Source organism: Daucus carota, chromosome 7, assembly GCF_001625215.2.
Source record: "Daucus carota subsp. sativus chromosome 7, DH1 v3.0, whole genome shotgun sequence".
Classification (NCBI taxonomy): domain Eukaryota; kingdom Viridiplantae; phylum Streptophyta; class Magnoliopsida; order Apiales; family Apiaceae; genus Daucus; species Daucus carota.
Window position 1 is genome coordinate 25418701 of NC_030387.2, and position 26407 is coordinate 25445107.

The following is a 26407-nucleotide window of genomic DNA, read 5'->3' on the forward strand; positions in this document are numbered from 1 at the left end:
TACTCAGAAAAGAATCTGCTTTCCTCCTCTTATGAGCTAAGAGTTAATATATCTCAGTTATGGATCCTCAAGATATTTCTTCTCAGAAAAGAAAATCAAAAGAAAAGAAAAACAAAAGAAATTATCTCAGGTACTCCTTTGAGATCTTAGAAAAATTTGTGAAAGGAAAGATCCAAGTGCACTGCTGGTATTAAGCAAATGCATCAAAAATCAAGTTAATTTTTGGGGACTTTTCACATTCTCTGATTACTGGAGAAATACTCTGAGCAAACAAAAGTCTGATAAAGGTTATGACTCACTTACCATGAGAAGTTCCCTTTCAAAAGACAAATGTTGTTCAACAGAGAAGAAATGATATACTCTGATCCATTTGTGAGAAACTCGGCTTATGAGATGATTAAACTATTTTCTTATTATCTGATTCTTTCTAATATTATTTGAGAAACTTGACAATCTCTGTGACATTAGAATATTCATGTAAACACACACATCACTCCACTTCTGTGATTAACAATTTTTCTTGGCTTCGAGAAATTTTTGACTAGAGTTCAATAAATATTTGCAAACTCTGAGGAGCAAGTGTCGTTTTAGACCTTGAATATTTATCTCTCATCATTACAAGATTCAATGATCACTCCTTGTTTTGTCATTTTATAAGTCATTTATTTAAACTCTGGTCAATGGTCAGCCTCTGATCGAAGTCCGAGTTAAAATAACTATTTTGGTCAGATAATATTAGTTTTTAATTATCAAACGGTAGAAAATCCATTGGTATTCCTGAGTGGAGAAAAACACGGTAATTATTTGTGTTTTATTGGTAAATGGTGCACATTTGTTCAGATTCACACGCCACTCATTATTACTGCTCCACTACCATTTTTTTACCGTTAAGATCCTGCCACGTGCCCCACTACACCATTAGTTTCTCACCAACATGCGTACACACATATATATTGTCAGAAATTGAAATTTTTCATTATTTCACACAATTTATCATTCTCTCTCTCTCTGATAATCGTTTCAAAAACTCTTGTGCGCATTTCATCAAACACCTTATCTACACCTCACTATTCTCTTGATTTCTCAGAAAATGTCGACCAAAGCCTTTGAATATAATGGTGCCAAGTTCGTCACCAACAACTACGCTGCAATCCTGTCAAACGCTGAAGCTCCAAGCGAGTTCCATCTCATTCAGGACTATCTAGCTCACAGTGAGCTCATGTATGCACTCACACAACCAGAAGTGATTTCTCCAGAACAAGTTCTCTCACTCTGGCGTTCAGCAAGATACAATGATGGTGGTGAAAATGGATCACCATCTTTGACATGCATATATGATGGTCAGGAGTATATTGTCACTCCTGAAACTGTAAGAAAGGCTCTCCACCTTCCAGAGCATTCCAAATATCATAGCTCTGTCAGCACCCAAACTCTGAAGGATATGATGCAATTCTTTGGATACTCTGGTAACACTGACAAGATGGGGGAACTCAAGCGGCCTTGTCTCTGCAAAGAATGGAGTTTTTACTATGACTGTATCACCAGGGCTTTTGGAAATAAATGCAGCAACTATGATGCAATCCCACTCTTCAGTCAGCAAATTGGGTATGCTCTGATTCATAATCTCAACTTTGATATTGCTCCTTATATCTTGAGATTTATTGGTGATAGGAGATTAGAGGATGAAAATACTGTCTACTTTGCTAGATTTTGTCAGCTTATTTTCTCATATTGTTATCCTCTAGTACCTATTCCTGATACTGACACTGAACCACCCTTCAAAATTACAAAAAGAGCTTTCTCTGATTTAATTAAGAAGGACAGTAAGAAACCCCAACTGCCCATTTTTGCCATACCTGTAACTGTGCAGGATAAGTTGAAGCTGGCAATGCCAGATAAATATGGCTCACTATTCTCTGATGAGAATTTACCATCCTCCTCTCAACAGCCACAAGAATTACCAACCTCTGGTCCTTCCCAAAAGGGGCCAGTTGTAAAATCTAAACCAAAGCAAACCTCTGGTCCTTCTCAAAAAGGGCCAGTTGTAACATCTTCACCTACAAGAGTACTGAGGTCATCTAAACTGTCATCTCCATCCAAACAGTCATCTCCTCCACCTAGGAAGAGAAGATTTATGCAGAAACTATCAGACTCTGACTCAGACTCTGAGCCAGAACCAGTACCACTCATCTCAAGACCCAGAAAGAAGATCAAGCCCACCTCCACTATCACTGATCTTACTGTGGATCCTCCTCTAGAATCCACAGTCAATCCTCTTGAGATGGTAACAGTATCTGATCCTCTGATGATAGAGCCCTTATCTGCAGTACCTCTGACTACTTCATCTAAAGCTGACACCCCAATGTCAGAATCTATTCCTCAGTCAGAGGATCCCTTGCCACATTCCACAGAAGCTGCAATCCCTATCTCTGACAACATTCCTGAAGAATCTGAATCGATTCCAGAGGCAATTGTCACTACTCCAGACATTGCTCAAGAAATTATGACTCCTGTTGAAGAATTGGTTCCAGTTCCTGATCAGGAGATACTATCTGCTGCAAATTCTGAGGAAGCTACAGCTCCTCTGTGTTCACAGACACTCAGTATTGCAGTTGATGATGATGATACAGATACTACAGAGGTTACTTCTACTCTACATATTGACTCAGCTGTTGTTGTGGCTGAAATCTCTCATCAGCTCAGAACTAACATCTCAGAGAGGGAAGTTTCTCCAGTAAGAGTTACCTCAAGTGCTGAACCAGTACCACCAGCCCCTGATTGTAACATTCCTCCCTCTCCCTCTACAAGGAACTTAGTCTGTACTCTCAGTTATTCAAAGAGGATGCACAGAGCTTCATCCTCCTCTGTAGAAGCTAGACTTTCCTCCATAGAGTCCACTCAGAGATCTATGCAACAGACACTGAGTGAGTTGAGCTCCTCTGTTGCTCAACTGGTTCAATTTCTCATTCCTGATGATGCCAAAAAGGGGGAGAAAGTACTGAAAGACAAATGCAAAGTTGATAAGCAACAGAGAAAACCAGATGATGAGGAAGAGGATAAAGACAAAAAGGAGTCTGGAAATTTAAACTCTGGGATAATCTTGCACTCTCAGAGTCAATCTAAAGAAAAGAGGGGTGATAAGGCTGGAAGCAGTACTCAGCAACCACAGAAAACAAAATCCCAACAACCTCTGATACCAGCTGACTGTAAAACCAAAGCTCTCTCTGAGCAATTAGTTGAGCTTGGTGATCCTGAATCTAAGCTGTTGAGTCACACAGTGAAGTTTCAAGGAGAGGAAAAGACCTTCTTCTACAAGGCCCCTACACAACTAGCTTTTGATGAAGCAGTTGCAAAGAATCTGTTCGAAGAGGAAAATCCAGGGTTATCACTTGAAGACATCAGAAAAGAAGAAGAGAGGTTGGCTGCTGAGATCAAGAAGAACAGAGAATCAAAGCCTAATGAAACTGCAACTGATCAGAAGAAAATAAGCTCTGATGGCAAGAAGCTGGTCACTGACTCCTCTTCAAAGAAGCCAACTTCTTCAAGAAGGAAAGGAATTGTGATCAGTGAGATAAATTATGCTGATATAGATAGGCCCAGAGTTTATCAAAAATCTGACTCTGATTCAAGCAGAAAAGGGAAAAAGGTTATAGATGGTGTTTCATCTACAAGAAAGGCTGAATCAGAAGTTCAACAAACACTTGTAAATATTCCTGAAGAAACTGATCAGAATTTAGCCTCTGACATTGCTCAAGCTAAAAGCAAAGATGAAGAAAATGTGAAGCCAGTTGAAGTTAAAGCTACATGGATCAAGTCAACCACTGACAGGGCTCAGGTTGACAAAGCTAAATCCCAGAAGAAGAAAAGTCTATTTGGAAGTCTTGTTACAAATCTGTACAAAGAAAGCCCACTGCTCACCAGAATCAGATCTCATGGAACCAGAGGAAAAGAAGCATATGACTGGACTGGCCTTGGTCATAGAAAAGAAAAGATTCAAACAGGCTCAGCAACTACTTTCAGAGATCCTTATCCTCTGACTGAAAAAGTAGGAGAAGCTGTAACACAGGAGGATCTTGATAAGGTTGAGTCAGTTCAAATCTTAATGGACACTCATGATGGGACAGAAGATAAAGAAAAAATTGCTATATTTCTGGAGTCTGGCAGAGTTTATAGAATCTCAGAAGCTGATTTGTTACTGAAATCTCTGAGGGAGCTGGAGCATTTTCACTACATGCTGGAGATCAAGAATGAAGCTACTCAGAGGTGGTCAGACTTGATGAAAAGAACAATCAGGGAAAAGAGAAGATTCTATGGAGTACAGCCTGATGAAGAATACATTCCAAAAATAGCTCAAGATGATGGTTCTGAAATTGACATGGAAAAGAATAGCTCTGTGATGGAGACTATTGCAAATATCAGAGTCTTGGGTTATAATAATGAAGCAGACAGGCCCAGAGTGATTCAATTGGGAGAAGCAATGAAGAGAAGCAAAGCTAATGCTTTGAGATCAGCCATATACCAGACAGGAGATGAAGATGAAGAGTTGAAGACTGTCAAAGCTCAAATGATACAAACTCTGAAACAAATTGAAGAAGATCTGATTACCAAGTTTGTTAAGGAGAGCTATGGGTATAGACTGATTGGATAATTAGTTCTGCTATGATCTGTAAGTTGTAATTAGTTCTGCCTATTCTGTAAGTATTAACTTATTTATGCAGATCACTTACTTCATGCATTTGTCCTTGATTGTTTTTGACATCATCAGTAAATATATAGAACTTGTTCATTCTGTCTAATGCACAAGTTGGGGGAGATTGTTACATATTTGATGATGTCACAGGTATCTAATTTGTTTAGTGTGCAGAAGCAAATATCAGAGTTTAGCTGGAAATCAGAGTTTAACGACTGACAGCTGGATCAGAGTTTAAGCGATGATTAGAGTTTGCAGGCGGCTGATTTTCAGGAGCATATCTGACTAAGTAAGGAAGATAAAGATCAAGAGAGATTGTGCAGATCAGGACAGCAGAAGGATAGCTACTGATTAGATTATTTTAGGAAGCAGATAATTATAAATCAATCAGTAGATATCATGTAACTGTGTATATAAACACAGCTTAGGGTTTACTCTAGATGAGTTATCAATTGAATATCATTCGTGTAACCTAGCAGCTCTTAGTGATAAGATATAAATCACTAAGAGATTATTTGTAAGCTACTGTGATTTGTGAATAAGAGTTTAGTTGAATTATTCTCTTATACTGGTGTTTTGTTTTTGATTGTGTTCACTATATTATCTTATATAGTGAGTTTATTCGGCCTAACATTTTCAGTAAAAAGCTGTTCATACTGTTTGCAACAATAATTCCATACAGTATTTTACACACGCATAATACGTTGTAGTTATTTGTAAATATTATATCAGTAATATAAGTTATAAAAATAAACAATCAGTAAGATATATCAATATCTTTTCTATATATCGGTTTCAACGATAATATTAAAAATTATTATATTATTATTTACATCAACCAAACGTATGTTACGATCACTTGACATTAATATTTTGTGATTTAGCTCGTGTTTGGGGTAGAAAGTAGAAGCAAGAACTGATCCATACTTTTTTGTTTGACAAACTTGGTATTTCTATCCTTCATGATTTGCACCAACAGTGCTGGTCTCTCTTGCAAGCCAACAACACGGAGCAGATGACCAAGAAAAAAGTTCGTGATAAGGTGACAAATGTAATTTGCAAATTGGGAGAGGTAAAACCTTATTTTAATGACATTGCTATTGAAGAAGTGTTGCGTGCAACTGAGATGAACTTGACAAAGAGGAGGATGGGAATGTAGCTGCTGAATATAGTGATGAATGAAGATTTTTAGTCACTTTTTATGTTTACATCTTCATCTCTATGCTTGCTTTTAGATTGACTTTTGTAAGGATGGTTTATAAGTTGGTACTTTAGTCTGGTTTCTATGTATCTTTCAACTTGATGACTCGGTTTATACTTTGAATTCTATTTTGACCATTTTTCAAGTTATGAAAATTTCTGAGTATTGCATTTATATAGTATTACTGTAATTCAGGCCCAACAATTTAAAAAGCATTACAATACACACAAAACTGTTGCAGAAATGTGTTACTAAAAAATAAAAAGTATTGCAATTGGTTTAACAATGTTGCACAAAAGTGTTACAACAAAATTTTAAATTATTGGTATGCAACAGTTTAAGTATAAAGTGTTACAAAGAAATGTTACATTAAATTTATTGTAACACTATAAAATTATTGCTAAAGGCCTCAAAAATGTTACAACAGATTACAATTGAAAGTTTATTGCAATATCTCAAAAATGTTGCAAGAAACCAAATAATTGTTGCAACAGGGGTCTATTGCAACGGCAGCAAATGCAACACCGAATTTTGGCAAAAATGTTACCAAAGGGTCTACTGTAACAGTTTTAGGCCCTAAAGATACATTTTTCAGCCGTTGCAACAGGTGAAATATGGTGTAGTGAAGTTAATTACTTCGCACTTCTATTCCACTTTTTTACTTTAAAGCAAGAGGTTACTTTTTTTAAACTAATCCAAACGGTCCCTTGAATTTGTTCTAATATATTTTGAATGAAAGTTTTTACTTTCTACTATTACAAGTAATAAAAGAAAAAAATGAAATATTGTTTTATTATAAAATTTTATACTCCTATATATAATCCCCAAACACAAGTATAATCCTGTAATAGGTATTTCATATTTGGGAGCATTTGTCTCAATCGAGAAATCATTATGAGCGGGAGACTGAGCGATTCATTTTATTTTGACCCATTTCGTGAAGTCACGAAGATGCTCGACCGCGTACAAATTTATAAGACCCACTAAAAAGTTTAAATACCACATATAGAGTAAGATTTTGGATCCGTTTGGAGTGCCTAGCGGACGGGCTCCGGGCTTCTGCATATCTCCTAACAATTTGAGACTAAGAAATAAAGGCAAGTGGTAATCATTCCAGAGTTTGATAGATATTCAGAAAGGCAAAGAAAATGACCCATACTTCTTTAATTTTCATAATTTCTTTTGTAGAGGGTACTGTTGCCTTTTAAGCAACAATATATATGGTTGATTAGAGTAAAGTTCTTTCACACTTCTTTGCCTTTAAGATTTTTCTAGACAAGATAAGTACTTGTGTCCACCAAACATTGAAGAATTGAAACCAGCCATCCATTTGGTATCTGATTAGGAACTAATCCACAAAAATATAAAAGTTAGCTGGTACTCCCTCCGTCCCTTCCATTTCTTTACACTTTCCTTTTTTGGGTGTCCCATCCAATTCTTTACATTTCAAAACTTACCAAATATGGTCAATGGGTCCCACATTTCTCCATTTTTCTTTCTTTTTCACACTACTTTTACTCCACTATCTCCCTTTTATAAATTAAAAATCAGTGGATCCCACCACTTCACCCACTTTTCTTTCTTTTTTCAACTACTTTATTCATATTTATTAACCTCCGTGCCCAACCCATTCGATAAGAAATGGGAGGGACGGAGGGAGTATCATTTTATACATAAGGTTAAGTGACCAATATAATATGGTCTTGCTAAATTCTCGTAACATCTTGAGATTTTGAAAAAATTGATGAGTTAACATGATATCAGGGTATCAAAGGTACCTAGGACCCCTGAAATGATCGAGAACAGATGGGTTTGATCAAAATTTGTGGATAAAAAAGAAACATAAAATAAGTTTAAAAACTCTTTCATTTGCTCGACAAAAATCCCTGTTATCTTTAAATGTTTAGTTGTATTCAGTGTCCCCATTCTTCTGATTTACCAGTTGGGTAAATTAGCATGATGTCAATTCAACAATATCATCAAAGTATATGTGTCTAATATTTCTGTGTAGACAATTAGAATTATAAGAAGCTTATTGAAGTTCTAAATTTACAAAGATGAAGCAAACTAGACATGGAAGTGAAATAAAGAAAAAGGTGTAAAAATTGTAAAGGGTATTATCATCCATCTATATCTTTAGTTTTTTATATATATAGAATTTAAAAAGATTGATTTTAGGTTAACACTGATGTTAACTTCAGAAAAGGCAAGACAGATAAAATACAATAATAACTCATAATTATAATCATAATTCTGAATACTACACAGGATGATTGTAAAATGTTAGCTCTGCAATTCAACCTCGAACTACCGTCCAGGTGCATTCAGACAATTTCTAACATGTGCAAAATCACCCAAATAGTACAGAAAATAATTTCCTACCTGAATGAGACAGTACTTTAAGTTTCAGAGTGAATATGAACCGGAGATTATTTGTTAATCTGAACTGAATATTATTTGTTTCCTCAGTTCCTGTATCAGATTCTAATTCCAAAAATATCTCCATGTGACTGAAAGAAGCTTATTCAGCATTTCCACCACCTATCCTTTCATCCAAACTTTCAAATGCTTTATGTTGCTTTAATCTCTATTTAACACTGACAAAAGTTACCAACAAAAATAACTATAAATTAATGCTATTACATGCAATATTCTCCATGATTAGTACCAACCTGCACCACAGATTGCAGATAACATATCGATCTGAAATGGACCCAAACCAAAGTAGCTCTTCCAAAGCTGATAGAAAGACCATAGAAAAAAACCGGAGGACTCACATGAAAGGCCTCTACACTGAACTCGGTTCACTCATTCCGCGTCAAAATCACAGGGTTCGTCCTCTCTTTCACTGTTCCTTGATATAATGTAGTTAAAATCTAAAATCTAGACATAATGTTTTTGGTGGTTGCAGCTGGATCAGGCCAAGTCGTTGACAGATCAACTCGACGAAGCTGAAAAGTACATTAAGAAACTACAAGGGAAGCTGGAGAAAATGAAGGAGAAGAGAGAGCGTTTGATGAGGGATAATCCAAATGCTAGGCTTTATGGAGGACTAGCAACTCGAGCACAGATTGAAATTCACGAATCTGGTGATGCACTGGTGCTCAATCTGGTAACTGATCTGGAGTGCGAGTTTATGTTTAATGAGACTATTCGAATGTGTCATGAAAGAAGGGTTGGATATCATCAATGCAAGCTTTTCCGTCACCGAGAATTCAGTATTCCACACTATACACTCCAAGGTACTTGATTCTACTTCAAGGTACTTGATTCTACTTCATAACGAGATTTTAGGAGAATTGACCGTATATAAGAGCTCAGACTCACTGAAGATGGGTCTAGTGATCCATTCTCTGCCCAAAATTGAACTTTTTATTAAGTGCTCCTTCGAATATAATATTATCCTAATAAACATTTTTTTTGATTATAATATTATCCTAGTAAGTCTCCTCACAATTATAATATTATTGTCATAAGCCTCCTTTCAAATCTCAACTATAATATTATTGTCGCAAGTCTACTTCCAATACCTCAATGAAATTTCAGTTAACTGTTCATTTTAGCAAAATTAATCAAGACATGACATGTCATATATATTTTAAAATTTATCTTTGTAATTAATTAATTTGACTAATAATCAGATCACGTGTTTATATACATCGGCCATTGCTTGGTATATATATCGAATAAAATATGAATATTAAATTGATGAAATACAAATTATATGAATTACCTTTTTAAAATTAAGTCAAACCATATTTTAAACTTCAACATATAACGTAACTAGCAAGTGTAATTATTTTCAAGAATAGATATGGTTGTACCCATTTTTATTGAATGTTACCACATAAAAAAATTGCGAGTTCTGGTATTTTAGACAATACATTTAAATTTTTAAAAAGTTTATTTAATATTAATATTTGTTCTTTTAATTATGTTTTTGTTTGATTATGTATAATCAGTAAATAAATTTTTTTAATAAAATTATATTATTTGAAATATTAGAATTCATAAAATTTTTCCTGATTGTCTGCGTCTGAATTAATTTAGTTAGCTAGGAATAACGGCTGTAGTACTGTCACATTCTAGGCTCGTAGACAGGTACCATGAGATCAATAGCATCTCATCAGCAAGAAATGATGAGTTAATTAAGAGAGGAATATGAAGGATTGATGATAAAGAAAAACTGTAACACTTAATACTCCCTCCTTCCCCCTGAGTTGTATACATTGGGGGACGGGGATGTGGCACAGATTTTAATGCTCCTATAAAATGTAGTTGTGTAATTTATTTTTAAAATTTTTTTTTTCTGAATTAAAGTTTGGATGTTATATTTTTATTCAGACAAAAAATCTCAAAAATAAGTTACGAAACTATATTTTATAAGAGCATTGAAATGCGTGTCGAGCAGTTGAAAAGAAACGTATACAATTAAAAAGTATGTGTTTATTTTTTTCTGGCAATTTATACAAGGTTGGAGAATATGCTGAAGAAGGTGCAATTTCTCGAGCTACTGAGAAACTAAACACGTTTGTGGCCGGTTCTACCTAATATATTTTCTCCTCAACCTCTCGGCGGACTTGACTATTCCGATGAGAGATTAACATGGGAACCTGCTGAACATAAATGATGGCCAAGTGGAGAATCGATTACATATTATAAGAAGTTGAAGCAGTTTAATTATTATGTTAATTCTGTGCTTAAGTACATGCATATAAATCTAGGTTTAATAAGGTTTGCTTATGATTTGTGTGTAATATTATATACCAGTTCTGTCTGGTCAGTACTAGCTGGGTGATCCTCCTGTTAGACCAGAGAGAGTAAATATGTTGTGTGTATATATTATATCTCATAGTCTGTTACAGGAGGAGGTAGCCTCAAGTTTCCAACCCCCTTTCCAGATCTACTTCTACGTTATTTATACTACCTGCTCATGTGCTTGGCATGTGTTGTGGCTTGTGGGCTTAATCCTAATGGGCTTCTCACTCTCGGGCTGGAGGCCCAACATTAGTCCCCCTCCAAAGTAGTTCCAGATCTTTAGATGTGGATTAGAATATCTTGGAAAGCGTTTTTACCGCATGTAATTTTTGTTGTTTGACAAGTTTATTGTGACGCGGAGGCGGTGAGCCATTTCTATAAGGAGGTACATGAGGTGGTGAGGTTGATGGTGACCGTTGTGGCGAGGACTGTTGACTTGCAGAAAAACTTGTATGAAGTTGGGAGGCGATAGAAGCAATGAAGTTGAGGAGCGGGAAACTGGAGTGATGGTTGATGAGATTCTTTCGGACAAAGAGTCTCTTTCCTCTCTAGTTACTTTTTTACCAAGCAATCGAAGCCAATCTGATCGTGATAATTGCTGAAAGAACATGATAGCTAAAAGAATAAGCTGCCGAGTGAAGTAGAGGGGCTGTGAGCTCAGCATGGAGAACCGTCTTTGGTGGTGATATCCATGTTGTCACTTCTAGCTTTCAGGTTTGATGATTGACTTCAGCATGAATAGGAGGTCGTCTTGTGGAGATTACCTCAATTTTCATCTAATGGGTATAAGAAAACACCGGATATGAGAGTATGCTACCATGCGCTAGGATTTTGCCCTCGTTGGGGCTGTCACTTCACAATTTTCAAGTGAGGAGTGATGGTGGACTATTGCATACTAGAAAGGAAGTTAATGCAGATGCCTTGATTCACATACTAGCTTGCCCGCAAAGCGTGCTTATCTTGGAGGTAATGTGTTTGGGCAGATGAAGCCTTGAGGCGTGATACCTGAGACGGTTGTAAGGCTTTGCCTGCCATTTAAAGGACACTCGCCGAGCTAGTGAAGCGATGTAGTGAGGAGTCGTCATACCTGAGACCCGTTGTAGGGCTTTGTCTACCATTTAAAGGACGCTCGCCGAGCTAGTGAAGCGATGTAATGAGGAGGCAGAAAACAGAGCCACTTGGTTCATCGGTTCAATATTTCAGCGCCTCATTTTCCGATCAGATCTGAGAATATCATCTCTCTGCTCAAACTTTTCAAGAAGCAACTAATAGGCGTCCTCCTATGAGGCGAGGAGCTTGCTAGCCTTGGAAGTCATGACTAGAACTTCGAATGTTGGAGGAGCCGATGAACTAAGGAGGCAGAGCCGCTGAAGCGAAGAGGCTATTCGACCTTGAAGGTCAAGGACAACTAGAGCCTAAAATACTTTGGAAGCCGGAGAAATAATGAAGCAGAATCGCTGAAGCGAAGATGCAGGTCGTTGAACCACTTTAGCGTCCTCCAAAGTGTGACGCTTAAAGGACGATCCAAGAGCTGGATACTTTAAGAGCTGTATTTTGTATTTAAGAACACTTCAAGAGCATGATGTTTCAAGGGTGTGACTTTTCAAGAGCATGACGCTTCATGAATTGGACGCTCAATGAGCAATTAAGAATACTTCAAATATTGGACGCTCGAAGAGCAATTAAGAATGCTTCAAAAATTGGACGCTCAAAGAGCAATTAAGGACGCTCCAAGAGTTGTATTTAAGGATGCTTCACAAGCAAGACGCCTCACAAGCGGGACGCCCCACAAGCGGGGTGCCTCACAGAGGGGCGCTTCAAAAATTGGACTCTCCAAGAGCTGATGGAGCAAAGGACCGAATTATAGAGCCTTTTTAGGACTATGCCTTTTACTTTCAAGGATGCTCCAAGAGCTGATGGAGCATAGAACCGAATCATGGAGCCATTTTGAGGCTATGCCTTTTATTTTCAAGGGTGCTCCGAGAGCTGATGGAGCCAAGAGGCGAATTCTAGATTCGTGTTTTTTGGATTCCCATAGGGATGTATGTTTGTTTCCTTTGGATGCCGTTGGGATTCAAATTTTTAAATACTCCAAGAGCTGATGGAGCGAAGAGGCGAAATATGTAGTCATTTTGAGGCTATGCCTTTTATTTTCAAGGATGTTCTAAGAGCTGATGGAGCAAAGAGGCGAATTCTAGATTCGTGTTTTTTAGATTCCCATAGGGATGTATGTTTGTTTCCTTTGGATCCCGTTAGGATTCAAATTTATGTATGTTCCAAGGGCTGATGGAGCGAAGAGGCGAAATATGTAGTCATTTTGAGGCTATGCCTTTTATTTTCAAGGATGCTCCGAGAGCTGATGGAGCAAAGAGGCGAATTCTAGATTCGTGTTTTTTGGATTCCCATAGGGATGTATGTTTGTTTACTTTGGATCCCGGTGGGATTCAAATTTTGTATGCTCCAAGAGCTGATGGAGTACGGAGTCAGATTGTTGAACCTCTTGAAGGTTGTATTTGTTACTTTTTTAAAGGACTTCAGCGCCTCATTGACTTCACGGCTCAGCGCTTCCTTCTTCGAGTAAGATACATGATATTTCATTTTGAGTTTTACGAAAGCTCTAGGAGCTGGTGAGCCGATGAGCTGCTGAGCCGATGAACTACAAGAGGCGATAGAGCATGGAGGCAAATCGTTGAACCACTTGAAGGCTGTGCTAGATACTTTCTGTAAAGTTAAATACTATATCAGTTCAATGGTTCAGCGCCTCCTTCTTCACACTCCTTTCTACTAGGACAATTTAAGTGGTTAATCGGTTCAAGAGCTAATGAACCACAACTTCCGTAGCATATATCAACAGTAAAAACATCAATGATTCAGGATCAGATTGCAAGCCTAAGTGGCTTTCGAGACACACATCGGATATCTGAACTTCGCGGCGCATATCGTGGCGGTGCTTAGCTCCACATCATTGACGAAAGTATCCAAAAATAGATCCAAAAAGAGATCGGAGAGATTGGAGGCAGTTCAGAGACGGAGAGAACGAGTCATGACTCCGTGATTTAGCGGTGGATTCCAACTCGGAACTCCTGACTTTTGGAGTGCTCAGATCTGGAGAAATGTTCTCGTGACATTTCGCCGGCGTTTTTTCCGGCCAGCGGGGTCCGAAGCCGTCGGGCCTTATTCCTCACTGACCTGCATCTCGCCGTTCTCATCAAACAAACGCCTAGAGAAGAAATTTGAAGGAGAAAAAATTTATAGGAGAAATTTTTTTGCAGGACATGACTTCTCGGGAACAACGAGCACCTCTCTCGTCGCCGGATCTGGCGGCGATTTGTAGAGCTCATCCTCGTTTCCGGTAGTAGCCATGCCGATCGGAGATATGAGTTTTTTGGTTGGAAAAGTGAGAGCCCCTCTTCTAGCGCCAAATGTTAGACCAGAGAGAGTAAATATGTTGTGTGTATATATTATATCTCATAGTCTGTTACAGGAGGAGGTAGCCTCAAGTTTCCAACCCCCTTTCCAGATCTACTTCTACGTTATTTATACTACCTGCTCATGTGCTTGGCATGTGTTGTGGCTTGTGGGCTTAATCCTAATGGGCTTCTCACTCTCGGGCTGGAGGCCCAACACCTCCTAAATTATATGAGTATGTGATTTGTCTAGATGTTTTGTACGATGAACCTCTTTGTATGCTTGTTTATTGTACTTTTTCTTTAGCAATATTGGAATTAGAAATTAGCAGCACCAGCACTACTGTTTGAACTAATTTCAATTTGAATCGGTTGTTTCAGGCTTTAAAAATTGAAAGTACACTGCCACAAAATACCACTACATATTTGCTTCAGTACCCTCTGTTATATATATCATTAGTTGTACGTGGTCCATATTTTGTTAATATCATATGTAATTAATTAGTACCAAGCTTTTATGCTCTTTATTTTGATTGGAAATGTAACAAGAAAAATGAGATTCTAATAATCATGAAAATGTGATGATTTTTAAATTAATATTCATGAAAACCCACCAAAAGATACGTACAAGGAGAAGAACGGAGCGTGTGTGTGTATATGTATATATATATATATTGAACTCATATCATTGAGATAACGAATAATATAAATTTTAAACGGAATGACAAATGAAAAATTCATTTTGAACTTGGAGATATCGTCATGTCATCGGGTTTATTCTTGCCCATCCAGAAAATTTTTTCCATCCATGTTACAAGATCATGATTATACTTTCCCATGTTACAGCTGGAAAATGCATATGTTTTTCCAGTTCTCTTGTATGTGTAGATTTATAACAACTACTTCTATCGATAAATCTCCATTGAATATAAGTAAATTTGATGAAAGAATGAAGCCATCCACTTTACCAATCACGGTTGTATATATATTAATAAACTGCATAGTGCATATATATATATATATATATATATAGGCAAGTGCTCAAATACAAACTCCTTAGTGTACAAACGTACAAACAATCACTAAATGACTTGAACACAATCACTAAATGATTGAACATAATCACTAAATCTACCAGGAGGGTCTGATGGAGAGATAAGGGGAGGGGAGCACTTACGGGGCGGCATAGCCGAGTGGTGGTGCAGCGCGGCCGGCGGCAGCCGCGACGCCGGCGTAAGGGCAGTGCTAGAAACACGATTGAGGGATAGAGACACGATTGAGGGAGATGGGAAAAGCAGTGGTGAATGTGTGTGTTTGTGTGTGTATAGCACTAATCGGTGAGGGAACAACCAGAGAGAGAGAGCCGCTAGCAGTGGTGGTGGTGGTGGTTGGTGGTGGTAGGTGGTGGGTGGTGGTGAGAGAGAGAGAGGCGCTGGGCAGTGGTGGTTGGTGGTGGATGGTGGAGAGAGAGAGAGAGTGGCGCTGGCAATCGTGGTGGTGGTGGGTGGGGTGGTCGTGATTGGAGGTGATTGTGGTGGCGGTGGTGATGGATGTATGTATGTATTTGTTAAATTAAAATATGCTAATCACTAAATATTATTTTCATAATCACTGGTTTGTACGTTTGTACAGTAAGGAGTTTGTACTAGAGTAAGACCCTATATATATATATATATATATAATTCTTTGAATTAAGCAGACCAGTTATATCTCTACAATACAATTAATAATTAATTCCAATATGATATATATTATTTTTTCTTTCAGCTGCACCTGTATATCACTACAACAATTCTGGATACTTACGACATAAATTTTCCGCCTATTTCGTCATAATTAATATCATTTATGACAGAAATTTTCAGTCACTTTTGCCGGCGTCATAAAATTTCAATATAATGGATAATTTACTTTTGTGTCACAAGTTATTCCTACCTTCCTAAGTTCAGTCACGTGGACCTCACCGGTCAATTTAACAACAGCATTATATGACTGAACTATATCCGTCGTATTTTCAATGTGGTCCCAACATATTTATGACGAGAATACCGTCAGGCACGTGGACCCAAGACCCAATTTGTAATAGTAAATTTCGACAAAAATTTCCATCGTGTTTTCCACGTGGACCCCGCTGGCCAACTTAACAACCACAATATATGACAAATTAAAAATTCTATCATATGTAGTGTAAACGAGGTTGTGACAGAATTGTCGTCGTAATTAAATTGTGCAATATATATTTATGATTATGCTTAGTATTTACAACGAAAAAAATTGCCGCTTTTATCCCAGATGTAAATATTTAGAAAATGATGATTTTTCTGTCGTAAGTACCCGTGATTTGTATATACACTTCTTTGTTGTGGTGGTTCCTGGCCATTATTCAGGAATGCCAAATTATATATTAATAAACCTGTCCAATACAATATAACCAATAAATAAATTAGATTGATAAAAGACTAAAGTTTATATATATCACAAAAGTCATTCATTGGTGCCAAAAATTCCGCCATGAACTTAGTATTACTACATAAACAAAAGTTTTGTTTGACTAGTTTTTTCCTTTTTTAAACAGCTATAATCATTATGAACTTAGACGACGTAGTTGCGACGAAAACGGAAATCATTTTATTTTATTTTTGTTTTTGTTTCTAATTACTTAAATATGTTAATTACGACGGTTTAGTATGATGAAAAAATAAAACATATCATTTTCATTTATTTTCCGTTTTTATTGCTTGAAAAGTTAGCAAGCACACAACAAAATATTTGAAAGTACTATAAGAAAGGACTCTAAAGAGGAGGGTATGGATGAGTATTGAATTTTGAATCACGAAGACAGCTTCCTGGATATAAGAGAGCCGTGAAAGGGGTGATGTGTATAAAAGTGATTGATCAGAGGAATTAGACCAATAAACAAAGAGACAAGGAGTTAATTTATTAACGAGACGTATGTAGGGTTAAGTCATTTGCTTACGTAAATCTTTGTTCGTAATTATCTGCATCCCGGAATTAAACTTGATTCTGTTCTTGTTCATGCAGTTTACTTTGTAGGGAGAAGCATATATAAGAATATGGCTGGTGGTTCCTGCCCATCTTTAAGATAATATTAAAAATGATATGAAATGAAGTTGCTTTAGAATAAAGTTCCACGACATACTATTATCAGATGTGAACCCTAAGCACGTAATTTGCATGTTAATTACTCACTTTAGTTAGTCACTAGCTAGTATTCACACACAGATCATATAATCTTAGAGATAGAATTTAGTATAATGATAAGTGCCGAGGAAATCGATTGATCCTTGAATCGCCACTGTACGCCACTATATTATTAAAGAAAATATTCAAAAGAACAGAGGAGATGACTTGTTTTTCTTTATTTGTCATAATAAGAAGTAAAGTCTTCTTTCACACTGGACTTAAGAACAGTTTTTAAGCAAGGTCGCCTTTTTTATTTTAGGAATTTTCTGGATCGTGTTAGACCATCTCCAACGGTAATCCTTATATTGATTATCTAAAATATAATAAAATAATGATTACCTAAACTATAAGTAAGCAAAAAATTGTTTTACTCCAATGATATTACCTATACTTGTTACCTATAATTTAAAAAATAGTATTTATTCAATATTTAAGGTAATATATGCGAGAAGAGGTAGAGTTGGAGTAATATATGTTATATTATAGGTAATATTGATAATGTGGCATTATAGGGGTTGGCTTTTTCTCCCTCAAATAAGGGGATGAGTTTTCTCTCCCCAGAGAGCTGTACTGATTTTTTATCCTAACGCCTAAATTTTGTCCACCTAGACCAAATATGAGTAAGGAGAACTTGCATTGGGTTGCTCTTTTAACATAGTTTTATGCTCCAAAGGTGGATTAACACCAGCCACAGGTTTGGGTTTATTAGAAAGTTCCTTTTCTGAGTTTTCTTTTTATTTTTCCATTTTCATCTTCGGACATTTTATCTGAATGGCCATCTACGAATACTATATTACGACGAAACTCTAATTTTTCCAAAAATTATAACGGATTTATAGGGTCAAATTCAGTGGAGTCCAATTTAATTGGAGTCTTTAGAGACCAATTTTATAACCATTGGATGGATATCAGATCCTGTGGCTAGCAAATTTTGAGGATATACAGAATATTTTTTTAAAAACAACTCGTTAACCCCGTTAACGTGTGTTAAGCATCCCCAAATCAAAATCCCGCACTTCACTCCACTCAAAAAAACCTTTTTGTCGCGCGGAACAATATCCCATGAAATCAGCATACCAATCTCTAAGATAAAAACACGAGTGCCGCGAGCGGATGACATTGAGAATCAAGAGGAGCTTCATCGCACAATACAACATAATGTCTTCAGGTTTTTACTCTGATTTGCTTCCTTCAACTTATTCTGTGCTATTTCGTCTAAATCGATGTTATGCTCTATGTATATGCAGATTAGGGTTCCTCATTTGCTATAATTGTGTTCTGTGCATTCTTATTTTGGGTGTAAATGGCGGTCGAACACAGCATTATGTATTTTGATTTTGGTCGGATTGTATTATGTTCTGCATTGTGAAATCGCCTTGTGATTTGCTTTGTAGATGTATATAATTCTGCACTGTGTTTGAGTTTAGTATTATTTTCGATAATCGAAATTAAGCTCGCAAATGGTATTGTGGTTATTTTAATTGATTTGCTTTACAATGTTTGTTAGTAATGTTCTGCACTGTGATTGAGTTTAGTATGGCCTGAACTAAGAAGCAAAACTCAAAATTAAGTTCGACAATGGCTTAAGGAACAATATTGAACATGATTTTGATATGCACTGTTGTGATTTAGTGGTGCACTAGCAAATCTTATTGTTCTGAGCTATTCAGAATTAGTTGTGTGCCTAGTGTTCTGCACTATATGTATGCTACGATGTTTAGTTATATGTGAATGTGATAGACTTTATTGTATACTCCTGAATCTTAGAAATTAGGGAATCACCTATGTGTAAATTGTGATTTTAACACTTTGTACTACCGTTATATTTTTTTTTATTGGTGGGAACATTGTGTTTGCAGGACAATGACGAAGTTCAAGACTTGCAGAAAGTCAAAAAGTTTCAATCATGTGAAGAAAAAGCAGGCTTCTATAGACCTTGGTGAGAAAGATGATTCTCCAATACAGGACAAGATACGTAGGGTTCCACGAGATGAACCTAAAACTAATGTGCATGATATAAGATAGGTTCTCAAAAGTCATTGAATGCCTCTCAACATAGAGCAGATAGGTTTATAGGACCTATACCTGACAATGAGGTACATGTGCTGAACCCAAATATAAGTCGAAACAAGAGATGTGGGAGCCGAATAAAAAGTAGTCCTGAGCTATCTATGGAACAAAGGATGAAGAGAAAGTGTAGCAATTGCAATCAACTAGTACGGCATAATGCACGTACTTGTCCACTGCCGAAGAAATCTGATCATGAATGAGCGATTTTTTTCGTTCTATTTGTATGCATTTTCAAAAGACATTATTTGTTATTCAGAGTCTCATTATTTGTTATTTGGTATTCTCTTTTTACACTATGCTTTGGCAGCCACTAGCCTTTTTCATTTGTATTTCTAAATATTCCTTGGAAACTTTACAGTGGTTTTGCAATTACATAGTGTGTTCCGCACTCTGATTTCTCAACATGCACTGCAGAACATTACAAGAACGATTAAATGAGCACATATATTAGGAGAACTGAACAACAACGCTGGAAAATATTCTGCAGAACATTGGAACAAAAAATTGTGCACAATGTTTTGCATGCAGAACCAATATTTTGTATTCATACTTGTAACAAGGATTTCTAAACATAACAAAGACCGAATAAAATGTACACATGTATTAACATATCAGAATAAAAATATTGCAGTAGTTTGATCCTTATTACCCTTTTAAGGGGCACAAATTAATTAGACTATGAACTCTGAAATTTTTAATGACACATGTTCTGCATTCGAATGTTCTGCATACAGAAACAATGTTCTGCACAAACATATATCTCTAAATTTTCTCGTATCCATGATTTATCCAAGCAAAAAAAAATAATTCAGAGGTAGGTACAATCCTTAGCACCCTTCCCTTTTTAACAGTTAAACAATTCAGAAATTACAGGTTCTGCAAGTACATAACACATGTTACTTGTTCTGCATATGAAAATACATGTTCTGCGCATCAGAGCACAAATTTATACAGGACATAGGAGAAACTTTGCAACTACCCAACCAGCTTAGACTTCAGAGCTCAGCATTACTCTAATTTTTATAAATTCAAATAGCTACATATATGTTCTGAACAGACATAGTTCTCATAGATTAAGATCAAATACGTATCGTTTCACCAACCAATAAACTCACAAATCCAAGTAATTCTAACATAAAATACGCAACTTAAGTCTGCTAAATCTCTATTACAAAATCACTTATGCATTAATTTCCCACGCATATAAGTTGCCACGCTCTCCAAAACCGTGTTCCTTTTTTCATTCTCCACCCTCGACAATATAGCTGATGACAATATAATATATCACTCTAAACTTGTTCCACAACAGCTTCCAATTGTCCTGTACAGAACAAGTCATATTACCATACATGTATAGAAAAAACTTATCAAGATCATAGGAAAAGTAGTCTACCCGCTCACGACGCAATACGGACTTCCACTTGAATATGTTACCCATACAAGTTTCTAAATGTCTCATCACGAAAACGCCGCAATAAATATTGTTATCCATGCTCTACCATTCCATTGAAACAACTTCAGGATGTAACCTAACCAATTGTGAATACTTTAGAATACTGTAGCACTCCAGGAAATGGCAAAAACATTCATGTTGTCAACATTAAAAAGAAAATCATTTTTTGAAGTATAGATCTATATCGAGATAATGTGACTGACAATTTTGAAATGCACCCTATCAAACGCCACGGCAAATCACCATAAGTATCACTGAAACTCAAAGTTTGGACTCAAAATATAATGTAATTAAAAGATGTTCTGCAATATACAAACCACAAAAATCATATACGCAAGTACAATGTAATGATTTGTATGTCAAACACTACTGAAGAACATATATTTAGAATCTGTTCTGCATTATAACGCAAAATACTAACAAAAGCCAGATTATAAAACATATCAGAAAGAGGAAAAAACGAAAAAAAAACCCAAATCCCATTAAACACGATTAAAACAAACGAAGAACACACAAATCACATCAAACCAAATCATCAAAACTAAGAAAGAAACACAATAACTTACCTGCTTCTTCATATTGAGAAGCCATGTCAAGCACAGAACACACAAATCGAAAAGATATTCACTCGTGAATTTTCGGTTAAAAAGATGGATCAAAACGAGAACAAAGATTGCAAGCCCAGTAAGGTGTGACTAATCAAGCGTAACTGTTTCCCCAGAATTCTGCAATGCACTTACGTGATGTTAACACCGTCAAATCTAACGGATTAGATAAAAGAAGTTGCAAATTTTTTTTATATATATTTTACTTAATATAAAAAGGACATAAAATAATGACCATTAGATTAAGATTTAATGGATGGTCAAGATCTTTGACTCCAAGATTCCAAAAAAATTGTGGACTCCATAGAACTTACTTCCGGATTTATAATGATGAAACTATGTAGGTGGACTTTCTTTTAATTTTTATTTTTAACAATTTATTTTTATTTTTGAATATCCAAACTTGCAATAGAAAACTTACAACAATTTATTGAGATAAAATCCGACCTGAATCCGAAACTTGATTTATTTAGACAAAACCCGAAATTACCTGAAATGGATCCGAAATTAGAATTTCATTTCTAATAATTTCAATTTTCAGTTTTATTCAGTTTTAAGTGATTTTAACTTGATTTGAAATCGACCCGATTGCTGACACAAATACGACTCGTTATCCGAAATTGTCACCCCATGTATAACTAATCTCTGCTGACCAAACATATGACGGTTATGTCAATCCGTTGTAAGGTAAATAATTTGTAATAAATAACCAATATTTTTGTGATAATGTATGTTATACACACATATGATAAATAATTTATATATAACTTTTTAAAATAATATTAAATAAATTTCAATTATTCTCTGATTATACTATATTTGTGCAGAGTACATCTACCGGTTAGGTTCATTTCTTGTTCACGGCAATAAATAGAATGTGTGAAAGTTCGCCTGGTCTGGGTTAGTAATTCACTTCAGACTTTTCTCTCTTAGGCCGTGGAAGGTTTTCTAGTAACTAATAACTATGGTACTCATTTCTTCTTCTTTTTTGTTATTTAAATCAAGTCCAGCAACTTCAATCAGCTTAACGTGTTTCTAGATAAAAATTTAGAAAATTTAGAAAAAAGGAGTGCTCAATCGATCTGTTGGTGCTCTCCTAATTAGCTAAGAAGATCGAACACTAGTTTCATTCTTAATTTATGGAATTATATTTGTTTCGTATTTAATTTTTATTAATAAAAAATTATTTAAATTCATTTCTGATTTTTTTATCTCAGATATATTATTTAAATGAATTATTATATATTATAACGAGAATGAGGTTCATAGATGAAATCTTAAAATAGAACCTTCTAAAATAATATCTTTAAAAATTAGAGAAATTTATCAGTTTAGAAGGTTATAGCACGTACCATTCTAATTTTTTTGATAAAATCAATATTATATATGGGTATATATTAATTATACACATTATTTTTATTATCAAATAATATACAAACTTTTATGTGCATTAACACAACAATAATACATATAAATTCGATAAAAATTTTAAATTGATATATTTATCATAATATAATATAAATATATCAAATTAAAATTAATTTGCATGAGAATACAAGATGCCAAAATTATTAGAATTGAATCCGGACATGAAAAATTCTATAAAATTACTCCCTCCGTCCCAAAATACATGTCACTTTAACTTTTTTTCACGTAATTTGAGATGGAAAAATTATATACTTCTACATATTATTTTTTAAGTAATTGACACTTTGCACCCCACAAGTTTAAGCGCTTTTTCGATTTGGTCCCAAAAAAATTTTCTTGTCACTATGCACCTTAATGTTTAAAAAGCGATTCAATATGCACCATTTTAACCTTTTACGGTCAAATTGACTGTTAAAATTAACGGCTGCATGAGTAAAATAGTATTTCAATAATAGACTTCCTTCTACTATATTTTCCATACAAAATTATTATTTTACCCTTATAGCCGTTAATTTTAACAGCCAACTTGACGGAAAATGGTCAAAATGGTGCATATTAAAGCGTTTTTTAAACACTGGGGTGCATATTGACAAGAAATTTTGTTTGGGACTAAATTGAAAAAGCGCTTAAACTTATGGGGTGCAAAATGACAATTACTCTATTTTTTTAAATTTTCTATTTTGAATAAAAATATAGATGTTAAATTTTTATTCGGAAAAAGAAATTTTGAAAAATAACATGTAGAAGTATATTACTTTTGCATCTCAAATTACGTGAAAAAAGTCAAAGTGACATGTATTTTGACATGTATTTTGGGACGGAGGAGTAACTTAGCAGGAGTATCTCATTCCTTAACAACAAGGAAGCAAAGTTTTTTTGAATTTAGGGAATTGTTAAGAATATGTAGGACTGATTTTGACTTTGCATTTTTCAAAATAACTAATTAAGTATTGTTTGATGATCTAATTGAAGTTCTTCTAAAAATATCTCAGGTTATTTTGGTTCGTCATCATGTAAGTTATTAAAATTTGACAATACAATAAATTTTTATTTAGGCTCCCAATTCAACTATCGAAGACATGCATTCATAAAATTATGAAACACGTTTGTCACCAATCAGAAGTTTCCTCTTGCATTGAAGTCTAACTTTTGAAGGGGGGTATGAACAGAAGATTATGCGTTTCCACTGAATTAACTCCGTTGCAATATATATGGGTGTTTCCTCCTCAGTTCCTGTAAGTTCCATTCCAATAACAAAAATTCTCCATGTGACTGAAAGAAACTTATTAAGCATTCCCACCACCAGTCCTGTCACCCAGACTTTTATGCTTTATATTACTTTATGTTTCAATACTGACAAAAGTCCCAAATAATGTACCTATAAATTAGTGCAATTACATGCAATATCTGGCATGATCAGTAAACAAAGCTGCACCACAGATTGCAGATAACATCAGATCCACTATGGACCCAAACCAGAGTAGCTCCTCCAAAGCTGATAGAAAGACCATAGAAAAGAAAAGGAGGAATCACATGAAAGGCCTCTGCACTGAACTCAATTCCCTTGTTCCCCGTCAAAATCTCAGGGTTCGTCCTCTCTTCCAATTTCTTACTCTACATATCTCCTAATGTAAATACTAGTATACAGTCAAATTTTAGGACTTCAAATAATTTTCTAAGTATATATAATACTAATTAATCAACAATCATCTAAAATAAGAGATCACGGTGTTATGTTTTTTTTTTTGGTCAGGGCCTTGGTATTAGTTGTTATTTAATTGAGGATCAGTACATTCATGATTGAGCAACAATTGAGTTACAATATGTTTTATGTATATGTCTTTTAGGTTAAATATTTTAATGTAGGTAAACTCCAAAAATCTAGGCATAACATTTTTGGTGGTTTCAGGAGGTCAAGTCATTGACAGATCAAGTTGAGGAAGCTGAAAAGTACATAAAGAAATTGCAAGTGAAGCTGGAGAAAATGAAGGAGAAGAAAGAGCGTTTGATGAGGGATAATCCAAATGCTAGGTTTTATGGGGGACTCGCAACTCAACCACAGATTGAAATTCACGAATCTGGTGATGCGTTGGTGCTCAATCTGGTAACTGGTCTGGAATTCGAGTTTATGTTTAATGAAACTATTCGAATGTGTCATGAAGAAGGGTTGGATATCGTCAATGCCAGCTTTTCCGTCACAGAGAACTCAGTATTGCACAATATACACTCAAAGGTACCTTATTGCATCTTAATTCTTCCTCCCATTTTACACAAACAGTCATTTGCATTCAAACAAAAATAAGTTAAATTTAATTTTTGTTCCGAATATAAGCTTACATATAAATTAGAATGAGATGAAATTTCAGTTAACCAGTCATTTTAGACCCTATTAAACTTAATCGAGTGGTGACATGTCGTTTTCTAGCATTAACTCGGTGATAGTACTGAATCATGTCTTTCTAATAGACATTGCTTGATAGTATATGGAAAGGACTGAACTCAAAAGTATATAAATTAGCTTGTGGACATTTATTCACAATACATACTATTAGCTATGTGATCTTGCAAGTGTTACCTAAGGTATATAAACGACTCAAGATGAGAGAAGATAGTGTAAGATAGGTTACAAACTTACAATCGTAGCATATTGTTCTAATTTAAATATCAAACCTTTTCTCGTTTGAAGAATGAGTTTTCTCTTGAAAGTTTGTCTATAATTAGTGACAAACTACTAGATAGCAAGAATTATAAGGTTAATTATAGTTAATTTTAAATGGGATTTCTATGTGACTAATTAAGGGATCGAGCCAGTATTTCATTTTGCTGGGTTAGTTAAGTAAATCATGTCCAATGTGTTAGCTGTTAATTACCGACTACAATAAGTTAATTATATAACTGCTTAATTAATTCTTGAATTAAACTTGTAAGATTGGAGAATCTGCTGAAGAAGGTGCAATTGCTCGAGTTACTGAGAAACTAAACACCTTTGTGGCCGGTTCTGCGTCATATTAATCTTCCCCTATGTCTTTCACACTCTGGTGAGTACTTGATTATGCCACCCATGGATGAAAATGAGGGGATCAGCAGAATTTAAAAGGCCAAAGTGGAGAACCGATTACTATATATATAAGAAGTTAAGACAATGATATGTCTGTTGAGTTACTATGTTATGGTTATGTGTGCTTGCTTTGTATTTGGAATTAGGGTTTCACTGAGCTAAGGTTTGCTGATGATTTGTGTGTAATGTGTGATACCAGTTTTATCTGGCTATGTTTTTCTCTTTTCTTGTATCCAGTTGGGTAATGAATGTATGTTTTTTCCCTTCAAAAAAGCAAAATATAATCTTAGTTTTTGTTTGGAGTGTCTATACTGTGCCATTAATATTAAAAAGTTTAGTCGGTAACCTATTTTAATATATACTTTTGTTATAGCTAAAATATAATTAAAATTTTCTATTAAAATATATATCTTCGATTTAAGAAGAACACATATCTGTTTAATTTAATTATAATTGTTCTTCGACGGAATAATTATCAAAACTCAACATATTAAATAAAAAATTTAACTATCAAAAAGTTTGCATGTCAAATA

At 35.3% G+C, this 26407-nt stretch overlaps 2 protein-coding genes across 2 annotated transcripts; both read left to right on the top strand.

Moving 5' to 3' along the window:
* Nucleotides 1–8365: 8365 nt before the first annotated feature.
* Nucleotides 8366–10836, top strand: LOC108195538 (transcription factor bHLH162-like). Its single transcript, XM_064080921.1, has 3 exons — nt 8366–8722; nt 8803–9133; nt 10365–10836. Exons 1-3 carry the CDS (start codon nt 8525–8527, stop codon nt 10379–10381), a joined length of 546 nt encoding a protein of 181 aa, XP_063936991.1. The 5' UTR covers nt 8366–8524; the 3' UTR covers nt 10382–10836.
* Nucleotides 10837–24205: 13369 nt separating this feature from the next.
* On the top strand, nt 24206–26181 carry LOC108194323 (transcription factor bHLH162). The gene is made up of 3 exons (XM_017361273.2): nt 24206–24403; nt 24726–25049; nt 25745–26181. Exons 1-3 carry the CDS (start codon nt 24281–24283, stop codon nt 25826–25828), a joined length of 531 nt encoding a protein of 176 aa, XP_017216762.1. The 5' UTR covers nt 24206–24280; the 3' UTR covers nt 25829–26181.
* The last annotated feature ends 226 nt before the right edge of the window (nt 26182–26407 follow it).